The 18,732-nt window shown below is 38.9% G+C and overlaps 1 protein-coding gene across 1 annotated transcript in view; it reads left to right on the top strand.

Annotated features, from left to right (window-relative positions):
• LOC134789725 (uncharacterized) overlaps positions 1 to 18,732 on the top strand; it is a 59,204-nt gene that overhangs the window by 21,066 nt on the left and 19,406 nt on the right. Inside the window, exons 5-13 of the mRNA XM_063760361.1 lie at positions 7,473 to 7,647; positions 9,126 to 9,225; positions 9,449 to 9,670; positions 13,844 to 13,986; positions 14,903 to 15,062; positions 15,212 to 15,308; positions 15,905 to 16,315; positions 16,847 to 16,999; positions 17,745 to 17,846. Of these exons, the coding sequence (XP_063616431.1) occupies positions 7,473 to 7,647; positions 9,126 to 9,225; positions 9,449 to 9,670; positions 13,844 to 13,986; positions 14,903 to 15,062; positions 15,212 to 15,308; positions 15,905 to 16,315; positions 16,847 to 16,999; positions 17,745 to 17,846 (1,563 nt within the window). The remainder of the gene's footprint in view (positions 1 to 7,472; positions 7,648 to 9,125; positions 9,226 to 9,448; positions 9,671 to 13,843; positions 13,987 to 14,902; positions 15,063 to 15,211; positions 15,309 to 15,904; positions 16,316 to 16,846; positions 17,000 to 17,744; positions 17,847 to 18,732) is intronic.

Here is an 18,732-nt window from a genome sequence, read left to right as displayed (position 1 = left end):
TTCACATTATTAAAAAACTGAGATCTACAATTATACCTATTATAGGTATACCTGAGCATAAAACTACTCCGACTCAATTTCAGTAAATTTGCGGTGACATCATCAACAACAACATATTTACTTCTTACATTCAATAAGACTGAATTCCATTCACATATTTCCTGCTAACGTAAGTAATTCCACGGATGAGTTTACAACGTTTGAGATCGTATTAGCTCTCATTGATAGGATGAAATTCTTCAAGTGTATTGTTTACAAGTGTAATACACATATCTATCTTGTTTTTACTAACATTACATGGAACACCACATTTTAAACTCATTTGACTGACACAAATTTCGCACAGGTCGTCTCTGAAACTTAGCTGGTTGTCTTGGCTTCAAGTGCAACCCTACGACGATATATCGTCCGCCAGATCGATATTTATCCTGCCCATAGGGAGGATTGGAAGGGGAGACGGGAGGCCTTTGCCCAGCAGTGGGACACACACATAGGCTAAAAAACATGTTTTCTATAATTATTAAAGACCCCCAGGTCTCTGTATAGTAACGGTTAGTTATTAGAATGACGCAACTCTGTGACATCGGGCGTTCCTATCCGTGACTCATTGCTAACTTCTGTCTACCGGATTTTATGGCTCTTACACTACCTATTCTATAAAATGTATGATTATTAAATCGAGCTTATTTTATTTATAGCAAATTTGGACTAGGGAAAAAGGACCTCTCTTTGGTGCTACCCTAGTAAGTGTGTATGTGTGCGCTCTAATCACTTCAATTTTATGTAAGTGTGGTATTCCATCTGTCCAATATCTTTGTCCAGTGTGTATTTGCGTCTCACATTTTGCTTAATGAGAGAGCGATACGCAATGCACATTGGACAAAGAAATTGTACAGGTGGAATACCACCCAGCTGGTATCCATAAAAACTGGCCAATGTAACATTTAAGTAGGTATCCTCTAGTCTAGTCTTATCTAACAGAGTAGGTATAAGCATTTACAGGGACTAGTCAAATATCGTACCAAAATAAACGAGCGGTCGGCAGGTCAAAACAAGTGACGACGCGTCTGAATTAGTCATGATAAGCCAAAGCTATGATTACTATGGAGCGGCGGTCTTTACTAGAGATGCACCGGATATTCGGTTACTATCCAGTATCCGGCCTATCCGGCCATTAATTTACTATCTGGCCGGATACTGGATAGTGACCTACTATACGGCCGGATACCGGATAGTAACATTGCTTGATTTTGGAGTAAACAAATTGGATTTAAGAAACAGACACGGTCATAGTCTTACTTGTTTATTATTTTTAATAGTAGTTTATGTGACTGCTACATAATGAAAGGCATTAAAATACGAGTGTGGGTTTATGAAACGAATGAAATGAGTTTCATAATAGTATCACACGAGTGTTTTAATGCCTCATTATGTACAGTTACATACACTGCTTTATCTACACACATATTATAAACTTTCTATGATATATTCACTAACCTCATATTACAACCGACATTGGGGCACTTTCCTCTCTGGCGGAACTCGCGGATATGAGATGGCGTCTCCGAAATATCTTTATCGCACATTTTACACGAAACTTTTGTTATAGTTACTTTAAAAACAACAAAACAAATTATTTTTTACTACAAACTAATTAAAAGATAAACTGTACGTCAAATGGCGGCAAATGAAAACTTTTTTCACGCATGTCACGCATCCGTAGTTTTTTTTTTAATTCAGAGACAAACTAGAGTCGGGGTCGATTACCATATCGTCCGATACCAACTTACAAGCGAGATTTGTCAATATTGTATGCAATTGACATTTGATTTCGAATAAAACGTCATCTCGACTGATATTAGAATAGGGGTCAAATCAAATTGCTTTTTTTTTCAGAGATGTTCGAAATTTGAATTTCATTACCATCTCGATTTTGATATAGTAATGAAGCTATTACCACATTTTCACAGATAAGAAATTTGCTGTAACAAAACAGTTTATCGTAATGTGGGCCATTATTTACGGATTTTGAAGGCATCATAGAGAGTTTATGATATGTGTGTAGATAAACAATTTAAACATTCCACTGACTTGCACGCGCACTCATTTCGAACCTATATTTCGTTTTTTTAGCATTAGAAAGAAGGTAAGCGATCTTGACATGTATTTTAATTGAAAAACGCTTTAAAAAAAATCAGTAACTATTACTTATGAAAGCAGAAGAATATAAATGATCGTATTAGATTCATAATTGTTACATATTTGCCGTGACTTATTTTTAAAACGTGTTTTTCCATAAGAAGACACATCAAGATTGTTTACCTTATTTCTAATGCTAAAAAAAACGAACTATAGAAATGTGTCCGCGCGAACGTTCACTAGGAAACAGGTCAAACCTGCAGAATGCGCACCTGAAAAACCGAAATGTAGGTATAGTTCCGCTGACCGTATATTCGGCGGCCGGATACCGGATATTCGGCCGATGGTCAGGCCGAATAGCCGGTATCCGGTATCCGGCCAAACAACTATCCGTTGCATCTCTAGTCTTTACGTTACGGAGAAACGATTTTAACCCGACGATCCGGTCCTAGTGAGCTCAATTGAATAGAAAACGATAGTCCTAATATTAGTAATTTTACACTATGTTGAATATTATTATTGATGACCTATACCTATATTTATATAGTGGATTGCGGTGCGACCGCAGTAAGGGAAAACTATTTGTGATTTTAATGACAATTTGTAAATATTCAAAGACATGAAGTCCAAACACGGTTATGATTTCTGTTATATGCACCTCTCGCGTCGAATGGTGGTCACTATGACAAATTATTTTTATATGGAGTCGTACATAAAACATATTACAGACTTTCATTTAGCTTCACTGCGTGTAAACCTATATCTCTTTGTAAGTACCTATAGTGCTTCAAATCTTGTAACTTAAATTTGAACCACCTCCGGATGTCTGATTGAGCTATAATTTCGCATACTTCCAATTCCAATTCCATATTTCCGATGACAATGCAATAATATGCTAACATGGAGCTGATCTGATGATGCAGTCGGAAGGTACCCAAAGGAACTCTTCGATTGAAAAACATAAACACATTGAGTTTAGGCTCATTTGAAAAGAAGTACTTGATAGACATGTAAAGGAGATAAAGTACAGTCGGCAATAAAAGCATGTATCACAAAATATTTTTGACGGTTAAGGTTAGTAGTTTTTTTTTCACTTTGGAGTGATCTAGTTCCGTTAATTATTCACCTACGTTACCGCTTGTAATCGCATACGATGAAGAATTTAAAAATTAATAGTTTAGCTTTAGTGACAGATCATTTCAAACACAAATTAAGCAAAAACAATAGTATTTTTTTAAATTCGGCGAGTAGACGGACTTCCCGTTCAGTTTAAGGGAAGTCCGTCTAGTTATGATATCAGCCAATCTATGGGTGCGTATATGTTCGTAGTCAAATGGTTAAAAAGAACAAATCAAGATAATGAAAAGTGTTCGTTAAACTTGTTAATATAAGGTTTAGATTCGAAATAAACACCATTTTTCTAATACAAAGGCAAGTCCGGCATATACTACAAAAATGGGGTGGTAAACCTTTTTTGGCAAATAATTACACCTAATTATTTTATTTGTTTCCGAAATAAAACATCAATAGTAATTTTTAAATGAATATTAATCGTTTCTTTTAATTTACTGAGATCAAAATTTAATAAAGTAACATCATGCGCAAAGTCAGGAGGATTTGTTGATACCTTATCAAATCGTTATAATATTAAAGTCGCAAAAACAGTTGGTAATCTCTGATTTAACGAAAGTCGGACGAATATGACGGACTTGCCTTGTACATAATAGACGGACTTACCAACTTAGTCAAATTTTACACAGTGTACCTTACTTGTTTTATCTTGAAGGAATTGTCATAGGGACGGGACCATCAATCGACGCAAGAGGTATACTTACCCTGGTTTGTATTTAAAGAGAAGAAACGTCGTTTACTCGTGTACCAAAATCGTCGCTCACTATCCGGTTTCAGAGAAAATTACTTCTCGTCTGAGATATGAACTGTAACTTCATAACAAACCGTTTTCTAGTTCAACTTATACCGCATATTAATACCGCAGGTGGAAAGGTATATGATATCGAAATGAAAAATGTTTGTGACATTATTCATTTTGTGTTGCATCAGGATGAAAATCGGTCTGTAAAATCTTAGTTTTTGTCTTACCTACCTATTTTAACTCTTAGTGACATACGTCCTTTAGATTTCAAAATGGCCGCCTATACAACGAGGGGACATGACACGGACTTACACGTGCCACCGTAAGGCCTTGGTGAAAGAAACAGTGACGCCGCTTAACGGTTTACTGAGCGTTTTAGGCTGCCACGCTGTTTTTATACTCAGTCCAAGCTAAGACTTTAGAGGTCTACTTAGTGCCAGGCATATCTTTAGGTACTACATTTTATTAGGCGAGTCTTTTTACACGACTGCCCAAACAAAAAGAGTGTATTGTTTTCAGCGTTCATGTTTGTATGTATGTGAGTTTCTTTATTCCACCTTAACTTCTGAATGCCTTAACCGATTTAGACATATGATACATCATTAGAATCCTTACGTCATCCCGGGTAACATAGGCTATGTGACGTCATTATAAAAACAATATGGCGGACTTAATACGTCATATTACGCAACCTTTAGAAAAAAATATCGTGCAAACCTATTGAGTAGGGTATCAAAATGAAGGGCTTTGAAAGCCGATTGATAATATATATGCAACATGTGGGTTTAAGTTTCATTTTGAGAAAGTAAGAATTGACAAAATATGTTAAGAGAAGCTAATCTCATAAAACCAAATATTATTATTGAATGGGATAGGTACTTATTAAAATAAAAGGAAAGGGTTTGACCGCTGATCATAAAAATATAAATTATATTATGTATATTAGGTACATACTACTCACAGTTTTTAAAACATGTTCGTAATTGCGCTTATGGAATCGAAAAGTTTAAAATATAACTTCTATTTATTAATCGATACGATGCAGAGTCCGTCTAAGCTAACTCTGCACCGACTTTGGCAGAACAAATCGTGAAAGTATCATTATAACCGTATGGTTTGATTTAATTTTCAAATGTTGTTCAATTTCAAAATTTCATGAGTACCTATATAAGAGGAAGTTTGAAAGTAGCTCCAGTAACGGAGAAAATGAGGAGTACTAGGTTAGCGTGGTATGGGCATGTAATGAGGAGGGATGAATGCCATATAGGCAAAATAATGTTAGGGATGAATGTTGATGGACGGAGAGCGTATGGTAGACCCAAAAAACGATAGATGGATTGTGTGAAAGAGGATATGAGAAAGAAAGGAGTGAGTGCTGAGGAGACGAAAGACAGAGGAGAATGGAAGAGAAAAACATGTTGTGCCGACCCCAGATAACGTGGGATAAGGGCAGGGGAAAGAAAGAAGGAGGTTTGATTTAATTTTAACATTTATGATGATGACATTTTTTTAAAGCCGAAGGGTGAGCTCCACGTAGGGCCTACGGCTCAGAGCTTAAGAAAGATGTGCGCTTCCTGCAACTTGTCCAAGTATATGCACTTGGTCCAAAGCCAGGCGCCAAAGGCGCCCCCACACTAAAAGGGTCAGGCGTAGCCACACGTACGTGACACCACTTACCAAAGCCGGGCGCCTTCGGTGCCCTCATACTCAAAGCGTCGACCGTAGCCCGACGTACGTGGCGCGTTGTACGCGTTCCAAAGCCGGGCGCCTTCGGCGCCCTCATACTAAAAGAGTCGGGCGTAGCCCGACGTACGTGGCGCGCTGTGCGCGGTCCAAAGCCAGGCGACTTCTACTTTCTCATACTAAAAGTGTCGGGCGTAGGCCAGGCGCCTTCGACTCTCTCATATTAAAAGTATCGGGCGTAGCGTGACACGCTGTATGATTACCAAAGCCGGCCTCATACTCAAAGCGTCGGGCGTAGCCCGACGTACGTGGCGCGCTGCACGCGGTCCAAAGCCAGTCGCCTTCAACATTCTCATACTAAAAGTGTCGGGCTTGCCCGACTTACGTGACACGGTGTACACTTACCAAAGCCGGGCGCCTTCGGCGCCCTCTTACTCAAAGCGTCGGGCGTGTACGAGGCGCGTTGTACGCGTTCTAAAGCCGGGCGCCTTCGGCGCCCTAATAGTAAAAGAGTCGGATGTAGCCCGACGTACGTGGCGCGCTGCACTCGGTCCAAAGCCAGGCACCTTCGACTCTCTCATACTAAGTGTCGGGCGTAGGCCCACGTACGTGACACGCTGTACGCTTACCAAGACGCCTTCAGTGCCCTCTTACTGAAAGCGTCGGGCGTAGCCCGACGTTCGTGACGCACTGTACGCGTTCCAAAGGAGTCGGGCGTAGCCCGATATATGCGGCGCTCTGCGTGCCTTTCTGTACTGAGGACGCCCTCCCAAAAGTAATATAAAGTGACTTCAAATGGTTAGTAAAGAAATCATGACCCCAAAATTAATTAAATAAATAAAAAAATAAAAAACACGACTGCGGAAAAGCGAACTGAAAAGATAAAAATATTTTTTAGTTGTGTTAGTTACTCAACTTAATGAATGTAAAAATTCTAAAAAGTATGAAATAAAAAAATTCTAAAAAGTATAAAATAAAATTAATTAATGAAAAATTAAAAAACACGACTGCGAAAAAGCGAACTGAAAAGACAAAAATAATTTTTAGTTGTGTTAGTTACTCAACTTAATGAATGTAAAAAATTATCAGAATATGAGTGTTTAGTGAAGGTTATAAAAAACAAACGCAAAAGTTTTATGCTCATTTAGGATCGTGACTGTGCCTGTGTATTTTATTTCAATTGCAGTCGGGGACCTTGATGTATTGACATTTTCCCATTTAAAAGGTCCCCGACTGCAATTGAAATAAAATACACAGGCACAGTCACGATCCTAAATGAGCATAAAATTTTTGCGTTTGTTGTTTATAACCTTCACTAAACACTCATATTCTGATAATTTTTTACATTCATTAAGTTGAGTAACTAACACAACTAAAAATTATTTTTGTCTTTTCAGTTCGCTTTTTCGCAGTCGTGTTTTTTAATTTTTCATTAATTAATTTTGTACTTTAGGCAACTGTCCGAACGGCAGTACGTAGTCGAGAAGCGAAGAACGAGTTTTTCTCTCAGGAAAAGTACTCGCCGGCAGTATTGACAGCCAGCATTCAGCGATGAATAATATCGCATCTATTTTATTCATTCAGGATCTAAATACATCTACATTTCTTGCGCCAGAAAATATTAACTACTCTTTTTCATCGGAAAGCTGCTCTATAATATGGATATTAATGATAATAATGATATATTTCTTGCTCGACTTGTGGTTATAATAAATACAGATAATATTAGACAAGATTTCCACTATTTCCATTATAATAATGCCAACTTTTTTCCCAGATGAGCGAAAACTTCTACACATCGTCGCCGCTCGGCACCGGGCCCGTAGTCACCGTCGGGGCCCTCTCAAACGGCTCCATGGACGAGCTGCGCAAGAGGCCCTTCGATGACTACTGCGAGAGCGACGACGAACTACGCAGGGAGGACATTATGTTCCCCGACCAGGCGCATATGGGTAAGTTGGAGATGCTACTCTATTGTCAGAGACGTAGGGATGACTATCCAATGGCTCAACGTATAAATTGAAACTTTGTATTATGTTATGTATGGTTTATCTTATTATGCTGTGTTTTTGCATATCAGACTGACCTAGAAAAAATAATAATGTTATTTTATTTTATCAGTATTATCAACGCCTTCCGCTTTCAAGATCGCATATCGCATCTTATTCCATTCAATGTATAATTCCAAAAACAATTTAAATTGGAAACATTAAAAGGAAAGAAAAATAAACTTGCAATTTATTGCAGATAAAACTAAAAATAAATAATTTTACAATATACACCGTTACAGAGTGTCGAAAAAGTACTGAGTTTAGTCATTTACTCAACATTACAAAACTCTGAAGACTGGCTAGTTTTTGCAACAAACTACTATTTTAGTTAATAGTACCTACAAATACTATCTGATCTAGACACCGACCATGTAACAAATACTAATAGTACGTTAAATTTAAATAACAAAACGCAAAGGTCACGCTCCGGGGGTTTAACGCAATTATTCAAGATGAACTGATACGTTCGACACAGTTCGGTATCCGCTCGGCTGCGCTGCGGTTATAACACCGCATGTCGCTCCGGTGTGTGAGCGAGACAGCGGTATACACGTATATACTTATATAGTGATATCCCGCTCGCATACCCGAGTATATCCGCATAAAATGTGAAGAGTCTGTGAGACAGCTGGGGGCTATAACTGTGACGTCATTGTTCACTAACTTTGGACAAACTAATTGTTCTGTGGTTAGAGTTAGACTGAAGTTAGTCTGAGTTTGTGGATGATGCCAGCTTTATAGCTAATAACTATCTATTTAATATAATTGTTACGGACGGTTTAGGGCACGCTCTGACTCATAGTTTGGGTTTCACTGTGAACTATTTTAATGTGATTTTAATAGAGCATTCACACTACGGTACGAGCAGAAACCTACATCTGACTGTGAACTTAATGTGAACAAATCCCTAAAGAGAGATCCGCTAGACTAGAACTAGAAGAAAACTTATATGCGTTTGCAAAAGAAAACTGCTCCTGTTTCACTGATGCAATGTCAAGTATATTTAAACAAACATATTATTTCTCTTTGGTATAATAGGAAATCCTATTGGGAACACACACTTGGTTACCTACATTTTTTGTAAGTAAGTAATAAGTTTCAATATTTTTATAACTCTTGTATATGTGACGTTCTCAATCAAAAGGTACCACTTTGTCGCTTACCATAAGAACGCTTAGACAGTTATACTTACGAAAAGATACAAACAAATTTCTTCTTTAGGGTCGCTTACGACAAAGTTGTACCTTTTGATTGAGAGCGTCACATATATATATGACGATGATGTTTTTGATTTTTTAACGGCGGATTTTTTGGAGATGTCGCTCTCGGCAATTGTACTTTTTTGTCAGTCAAATTTATTGTTTCCTTTCCATTCACAGACTGTAGCAACAGCAAACGCAGCAGCCTGCAGAGTCGCGGCAGCACCTCCAGTCTGCTGGAACGCAGCATCACACCACGATCTCAACCCCCCACTCCCAGGTAACTAACTCATCTCAACTCATACTCACATCCATCCATCCATCAATCCATCCATCCATCCATCCATTCATCCATCCACCATCCATGGGCATCCATCTTAATCTTAACTTAAAAACTTTTTTTTTGGCCTACCCACAATATCCAAAGATTTTCCAAAGAAGGGATGTTTCTAACAAGTCAATTATTGTGACAAAATCGTAAAAATATCAACTTATTGTTTCAGATCTCAAGCGGCAACCCCGCACAAATACAAGAAAGGCGATGTCGTGTCCACCCCGACCGGCATCCGGAAGAAGTTCAACGGAAAGCAATGGCGGCGGCTTTGCTCCAAAGATGGCTGCTCCAAGGAGAGTCAGCGCCGTGGGTTCTGTTCAAGGCATCTGTCTTTGCGAGGCGTGGCAAGGTCTTCTAACACGCCACTGGCACAGGGCTCAGCGCAGCAGAGGTAGCTTGTTTAGAATGAAGTGTGTTTTAAAGAGAAGTTCAACGTAAAGCAATGGCGGTAGCTCTGCTCCAAAGATGGCTGCTCCAAGGAGAGCCAGCGCCGCGGGTTTTGTTCAAGGCATCTGTCTTTGCGAGGCGTGGCCAGGTCTTCTAATACGCCGTTGGCACAGGGCTCAGCGCAGCAGAGGTTAGTGTGTCGAGTGAAGTGAGGAACGAAGTGCGTTTAAAAAAAAAGTTCAACGGAAAGCAATGGTGGCGTCTCTGCTCTAAACATGGCTGCTCCAAGGAGAGCCAGCGCCGCGGGTTCTGTTCAAGGCATCTGTCTTTGCGAGGCGTGGCAAGGTCGTCTAATACGCCGTTGGCACAGGGCTCAGCGCAGCAGAGGTAAGCGTTTAGAATGAAGTGTGTTTTAAAGACAAGTTCAACGTAAAGCAATGGCGGTAGCTCTGCTCCAAAGATGGCTGCTCCAAGGAGAGCCAGCGCCGCGGGTTCTGTTCAAGGCATCTGTCTTTGCGAGGCGTGGCAAGGTCGTCTAACACGCCGTTGGCACAGGGCTCAGCGCAACAGAGGTTAGTGTCTCAAGTGAAGTGAGTGAGTAGAGATAAGAAGTTAACATTAATATTAGTTTGTCTTAAGGCGCGGTGTGTAGTAAAATGCGCTTTTTTGTCACCATATTTACAGACTTTTACAAGGATTTCATGCATTATTTTCTAGTATGTATAACTTCAGTCCTTGAACTACGTTATTGCTTGTCAGAAACACGACGGCTCATTATTTTCTCGATAGAATCTTAAGTTGAAAACATGCCTAACACTGTCTTTATTTCCTTATGTCAGAAGTACTACGACGAAAATGTATATGAAACTTACTTCAGTCGATAGCTTTTAAGTAAATCTTCATTATTGCTTGTCCTTTTATCGATACGTTAATTTTTTCATTCATCATTTGATGAATTCAACATTTTGCCTACTAAATTACATCCTACGCGGCAATACCTTGCGCCCATTCCTCACGCCAGTACGCCCGTGACCACTGTCAGCGTCGGACTTATGCTAGTTTAGCGGACGTTTCATAAAATGGGTAATCACAGTATAAATATGCAAATATGTTATACACACAATGGTTTTCAACATACTTGCGAAGAAAAGCAAAATAATTCTTAAATACGGTGACATTTCAGACATTCGTCCGTCATATTGTCATTTTATAACAAGTTGGGCAGCAAAGGCACACACCCATCTAACCAATCCGGAATTCAGTCACGATTGATAAATTGTGTAAACATAAATTTTAAAAGGCTATAAATTGAATAATTTTTAAACATAGATATACAGGATTCAAATATTTTAGACTGGTCATATTTTTCATAATCGATTTTAACTGGCAAATCGTATTACTTTTTGGCAACCGGGTTTTTTGACCTAAATAGCTGAATCCGAATTTGCTGGTTGCTTGATCGAATTCTTGACCGGAAGTGAGATATTTGATATTAAAGGACCCTTTTTTTTAGTTTTTGGTAAATAACTCTAAGGGTCTCCCCAGATATATCGACGCGCATTCGGCAAAAGCCATAGGAAAAATTTATGTCCACGCAATAAGAGCGAAAAAGCCGTCGACGCGTCGGCAGGCGCCGACCGATGCGAACCGAGCCGAACGACGACTTTTTCGCTCTTATTGCGTGGCCAATATCAATTTTTTTTATAAAACGTTAATAATCTACACAAAATTTTGTACAAAAAAGATTCAGTACACTTTTCGCAGAGATCAATATTTATAAAGATAATAAAGAAGGAAAGTTAATTATAATAAATTCTAAGGTATAGGTAATTTGAAAAGTATGACTCATTGCAAAAAAAATCTTATACATAAATAATAAACATAAAATTTCCTACTAAACATGTAGAACTTTTCGCTAGGATCAATATTAAAAAAGACAAAGCAGCGGGTAAGTTAATTATAATCAATTTTAAAGTCCCTGTTTAGTTTTTTGTAAATAACTCGTAATCGGTGTCCCATAGCAAAATAGGTTTTAATAGGGGATATTACTGCAATGTTCTGCCGCCAGAGTGCAGCACTACCAACTCAGTAAATTCATAGACTTACTTATACATACTGTGCCTTAAACTGTTTTTTGACAAGTTTTAACAGACAATAAAATATGACATTGATGCATCAAGGCGGTTTGTTAACAAGGGTCTACCGGTAAACGCGAAAATCGAAATTTAGTTATCTGCCTCTTTATCGCTCGAATACGCAAGAGTGTTTGAGAGATTAGATAACGAAATTTCGATTTTCTTGTTTCGCGGTTGGCTATGTGATTGACGTGACGTGTGATGTGTCAATGTGGTTTGTTTACTGTATGTGCCACAAAGGTGCCACCTACGCAGAGCTTTGCCTAATATTCCCTATTAATAAATAATTTACATAAAATGTTCTCCAAAAACATCTTGAACTTTTTTTCTCTAGGATAAATATTTAAAACGATATTAAAGGAAGAAAGTTAATTACAATCAGTTCACAGGTCACTTTTTTTTAGTTTTTCGTAAATAACTCGTAAACGGTGGCCCGTTGCAAAAAAAAATATTATACATAAATATTGAACATAAAATTGTCTACAAAAAAGGTTCTTTACACTTTTTCGCTACGATCAATATTTAAAGAGGTATTAAAGGGGGTAAGTTAATTAGAATCAATTTCCAGGTCCCTATTTTTAGGTTTTCGTAAATGATTCGTAAAATAAGGCTCATAGCAAAATAAGTTCTTAATGTTCTTGTAAATAAATAATCGGCATAAAATTTTCTACGAAAAACGTAAGACTTTTCTCTAGGATCAATATTTGAAACGACGACGACGACGACGTTTTCTTAAATCAACTTTTTATCTCTTTGTTAACTTTAACAACCCTAAAGTATTGATCGTAACGTAAAAATAAAAAGATCCAAATTTGTAGGAAATTTTATGTTAAAACTTTTGTTATTGTTTTGTACCTATGCTATTCGTACAGATATACGCGTCGACTTGAGAACCTCCTCCGTTTTTTTCGTCGGTTGAAAAAGGTACCTTTACCCCCCTCCCCCCTACACCCTCAGCACACCCGCTAAGCTCGAGGACATTAAGTATGGTTATCTGGACACCACAAGGTATAACTGATCTAACAGATCTTTTTTATTTTCTTGAGCTATATTAACTGACTCGAATGTCGAAGTAGAAGTGTTTTTTGTCATTACAATCTTTAAATGCTTGACTTTTACTCGTCAATTCAAAATTAGAAAAATAGTAAGTAATTACAGTTAGAGTTATAAATTGTTATAATTCTTTTTTGTGAAGATAGCTAATTTTATCTACTTATTGGAGCTATGCATAACTCAATAGTCCCACAAATTATCTTAGCTTTGCTAGTATTCTTCCTTATTTTCACTACCTACTTGCCCGAAATTGACTGCTAGAGTTAGACCAAGTCTGCAACGATTTTGATAGCATAGGCAGTGCAAGTGTTATACATAATTTCATAGAAGTTTGACGTTTAAAATAACACTTGCACTGCGTGTGCAATCAAAATCGTTGCAGACTTTTCTTGGTCTAGCTCTATTACATTTTTAATGTCTATTAGTAAGTACTATTGTTTGTCTCAGTTTGTCGCGGTATACACTCATATTGTATATAATTAATAATTATTTACACTCACCGTCTTACCTACTACTATTATTTTTAATTTCATTAAGTACTCATCAAAATTCGAATTTGCTAATAAATCTTATTCAATATTAATTGCCGGAAAAAATCCCGGAACTGACAATTCAGAATACCGATGTCGTCAGAATAAGGACGTAGACGTGCTGCGCGGGAATGGTGCGGTGCGCCGCGCGGGGCGCCCGCCTGCCCGTTCTACCACGCGTCTGCTTCACCCCCTTGAAAACGTATAACTCGAGTATAAGAGCGCCTTAAGGCCAGTTGCACCAACCTTATTTAGCGGACTAATCAACGTCACTCAACTGTGAATTATGAAACTTCCCATACAAATTTTAGCGAACACTTTAACGGCGACAGGCGGTTTGGGGCAACCGACCCTTATCAACATCAGGAAATTCTCAAAGACTCCGAAATTGGAAATTCCTTTCTCCAACGCGACCTACGAGTACTTACTATTTATCTAATTATAATTCCCTTGTTACAGAAGCAGCAGTAAATCCCTCTCATCAAGCGGCACGGGCGTGGAAGGCGACGAAACATCCCGCGAGTCCGACACGACTCCGCCCAGCTACCGACACGTGGCCGGCCGCTTCGACCCGGACGAGACCGAGGCCGCCAACATGCTGGGTATAGCATAGGCCACAAATATGGCCACGGAGGTGTTCACAAATATCTGAACACGCACTCTAACGCCCTGACAATAGAGGCGTGTTCAGATATTTGTGAGCGCGTCAGCCGCTCCGATATATCTGATGGCGACTGTACATTCTACGCCAGCGTTATCTTTTCGCGGATTAGCAAAGTAATATTTTGGTTTTAATGGTCGTTCTTGTCTACGTGACAGCGTGATAAAACGGTGTCCGTCACTTTGTATCCCACGATGTTAAAAAGTGACAGTTATTTTATCACGTGGATAAAGATGGATAAAGCCATATCCATAATACGCCGGCTGGACTCTAGATACGACCATTCTAGACAGGTCATTCCGTTGGCGGGCGTCAGACCGTCAACAACTCCTGAGGATGCCTCGTAGAGAGGCGAAACACGTGTCGAGGATTATTCTTTTGGTGGTGGTTTGTTATATTTATTTGCGTATTTATTTTGCGGTGGAAGGGTGGGAATATTAATTGCATGTAAAAATACGCAAGTAAGTATAACGGGTTAGCACTGATTGACTAGCACGTTATCTTTTCGCGGATTAGCAAAGTAATATTTTGGTTTTAATTAACATGGATTTCCGCAAAGTAACGTCTGATTCTATTCACTATTTAAGAACGACCATCATATCCGTACACGGTAGAACTATGTTTGTTAGAAGAAGACTTCGGCTCGTATTAAAAGTTGCAGGCGTTTATAGAGATGATAGCTTGCGACTACAGCGCCGCCGTGATATTTTCTACTCAAGTATCATTTTTTTTTGACGCGTATACGACAAGTTTCTCTAGCGCGATATCTAATGTTATAGTGTGCCATGTTGTGGTGTCCAGTGGAATTTGAATCATATAATTAAAAGCATAGTGTTCAATTTATAAATCTGTTGCAGTGTCCTTGGGCAGCTCGCGGTCGGGCAGCCCGGGGCTGTCTCCGTCGGGCTCGCCGGCCGGCACGGCGCTGCGCAGCAACGTGTTCGTGCCCATCTCCTCGCCGCAGCCACCGAGGGCGCTGCCGCCGCACCAGGCCGCCATCTACCCTCATCTCATCAGGTATATTACTACAATTTTACAACACGGAGATTCTTGGCACAGTGACATTCAATATGAAATCCGCTAGAAATCACATTTCTCTGGGAAGCTATACGAAATGGGAAAGAAATCAACTTCCTTAATAATTTAATTTTGCTATTTTTTCCCAGGCCGGAACTGGTTCGGCCGGGCAGAGTGAGTCCGCCCGTCAACAGTGTGGCCACGAGCGTTATAAGAGTATCACCGGCTCCTACCTACCATTACCAGGTACTTACACCAAATCAATGTATACAGTCTGTGGCCTGTAATACGAGCAAAAACTTTAACTGTAGGCTGTACTCCTCATACTGACCAACATTTGTTCAGCAACTTTTAAAAATAACTTATGGTTTGATTTTTAATACACTTTAAAGTTTATTCTAAGACGCAACGTATTGCGAATTTCCGGTATACCTATGTATAATCAGGGGTCTCCAAACTACGGTTCGGTGGCCGAACCCATCAGGCCCGCGGTGAGCCAAATCGGGCCCTCAGAAAGATAACGGATGGGCCCCCGTCAAAAAGTTTAAAGACCCCTGACGTATACCAATGATTTTTGTCTTTTTGTGCTATTAGTTTATTTGATACGTGCACTTCCGTTTTCCGGTATTCGAAAATAATTTATATGGTGACATTTATCTAAATAAAAATAGGGTCCCGTTTTTACCCTTTGGATACGGAACCCTAAAAACGATAAAAATTGTTAAAATGAAAAATATAATTAAACTGCCAAGTTTGGTAAAAAAAACAGTCCGATTGTTAAACAATTGTCAATGCAATTTCTTATTTGTTTCAATTTACTACAGTAAAACTGAAATCCCCAGGTCGAAAACCGCAACGGGACCACAACCATCCAAACGAACAGTATCAGCCAACCCAACGTGATCGGCGTGCAGACCTCCGGCCTCAACATCCAGAGCTCCCTCCAGAACTCGCTCAACTCCCCCCTACCCAGCCTCAGCCTCCCCTCCAGCATATCCCTCAACCTAAGCTCCCTCAACGGGCAGAGCTTACAGACAAGCATAGCCAACACGCTCCGCACGGCGAAGCTAGACGAGATACCGCATAACCTGGTGATGCATAGGACTATACCGACCTCGAATGGGATAGACTTGGAGCATATATATCGGGCGCAGCCGTTGATGAGGAACGGCATACATGATTATAGGCGGGAGGAGTCGCCTACTATGAATAATCATGTTAATTTTGTGAGGAATTATGAGGAGGAAGATCAGGTTTGTACATTGTTATTTTTTTAATTATTAGCCTATTTTATTGTGTCACTGCTGAGCAAAGCCACACTACTGCCGATGGTTATTTCCCAACATGTCCATGCATTGAATTTGTCTCGCAACATTTTTTTCTGTGTGCCCTTACCAGCTTCTTAGTTTTATCAGAAGTGTTAGAAAATAGCGTCAAGTAGAAACAACAACACTCCTAACTGTACATGAGTGTACAGTCGACGTCAAAAATAGGTTTACATTTTTCGCCTTATTACAAAGGAGTAAGATGCAAAAGTGTAAACATATTTTTGGCGTCGACTGTACTTTATTACAAAAGGCATAAGGTCCACCGATGTACAGTTAACAGTGTGGACGATGGTACTCGACAGTTTTCTGGAATGCCCATGTGCCTTAAGGGTCATGCTAGCAGTAACTTAGAAACAAAAATTTTAAGACACTTCATAGTAAACATTATGATATTGACCCTATTATTGAAATTAAAGTTATCTTTTGAAAATGTTACAAACAAATATTATATTTCAGCGAGAGCACGTGAGGCTGGAGACACGTCCCGAGCCGACCGAGGCGCGAGTGGTGAAGCCCGCGCCGCTACAAGCGAGGCTGTACGTCATACCGCAATCCACAAATGAGAAGAAATTCGTGTTTATAAAAAACGAGCCAGCTGAGACTGTTCAGGTGAGTTCACACTCTATTCTAGAGACCTGACCATTGGACGGTCTGCCACTTTTTGGCCTAAGTCGAAAACTTTCGCTTTACATTGACTCTTAACGCCAATCAGATTAAGCACGCTCCTTTGCGCGTTATAGTTTCTGCCATCTTGTGGCGTAATTTAAAAACTTAAACTTGACATTTACAAATCGCATCAACAAAGAGAATAGAGTGCATAGTGGATTGTCAAAGTAAATTATGTAGCCACTGTAAATTTACTGCCATCTTTCGACAGAAGATAAAACTGTTTGAACACTATTTGACTTCGATCCTTATTCTTTCACTGATATGTGTTAACTTATTAAATATTAATATTAACGCCATCTACTCTACTATAGGCCAAAGGTATGGTGCAATCTTTTCGAGCGATGGCGCCATAACCTTCAGCCTACTACAGAGTTAATATTAATATTTAACAAGTTAACATATATCAGTGAAAGAATAATGATCAAAGTCAAATGGCATTCTAACAGTTTTCATCGTCTGTCGAAAGATGGCAGAAAATGTACTGTAGCTACATAATTCACCATGATAGTAATTATATTTCAAATTCTCTTTGGCATCAATAAAGAAAACGCTCCTGCGCTGCCCTCTCCAGTAAAGTTGATACACGCTTCCTTTAGACGTAAACATTCATAAACTAAAACACCATACAGTTAACCTTTTCTTCCGAAAGATCAAATTTAGTTGTAATTTAAATGTTTGTTCTCAGATTGAACAGAAAACGCATCAGTTAGCGCAACAGATGAACATTAACATCAACAACAATGACTCCGACCACGACCAACACAGGCCCCTGGATAACGGGGATCATGTAAGTTAACATACCATTTCTCTAAACCTTTAAATGTTACATTATGTGTGATAACGGGAATGGAAAACGAGGCCGTCAAATAGGGTCTCTATTGTTTCTATAAAGTTTTAAGTCATAATCTGTTGTTTGTCCGCATTTTCGTTAGTCATAATTTGGTTTTTCTCAGAAACGCGTAACTTTTCTGGATTACCATAAAACAAACCTAACCTATAATAACCTTACGAAAATCCTGAAAAGTTAACGATTTCGAAAATGATGACTAATGATAATCTGACAATAATTGCATTATGACTTTCAATAATTATGTCAAACAAAGGAATCCGGGCTGTGGATACATGTATAAATGCGCGGAAATATTACCTAAAAACAGGAACGTGTAATGACGTAATAGTTCAATATAAATTAGATAAAGTTTATATTTTCGCGCATGTTTGAGGATATTTATTAAAATGTTTGATTATGTGAAGCGCTTAATTTTCGTTTTGAATCTTATCTGACGCTAACAATCCAGCAGAAGAATGAATGTAAACCGTTACACCTTTGTTTCTAATTTTCCAATTGACTTTGGACTATCTTAACAAGACCATAAAGTTGCATTTTACTTTTGCTGGAGAAGATGTGTAATTGTTGAGGATACTAGACAAATTACCATTAAGAACACCCGCTTCTTAGAATGTATAATAGCCATGGATGACAAACAATAGAAGGATTAAGTCGACGATACGACGTGGGTGGTCTTTTGTGATTTTGAACTTCTGTCGGTCTGTCTATCAGTTTGCTGAGATTGGACATGATATTATAACCAATGGATCGGATAATGCTGGAGCTAAAAATATAGATAATATTATAGTTCGTACTCAATGCAATGCTAGATTTAATTTTCTAT

This window comes from Cydia splendana, chromosome 1 (genome assembly GCF_910591565.1).
Source record: "Cydia splendana chromosome 1, ilCydSple1.2, whole genome shotgun sequence".
NCBI classification, from domain to species: Eukaryota; Metazoa; Arthropoda; class Insecta; order Lepidoptera; family Tortricidae; genus Cydia; species Cydia splendana.
This window is presented reverse-complemented; position numbering and strand designations above follow the sequence as displayed.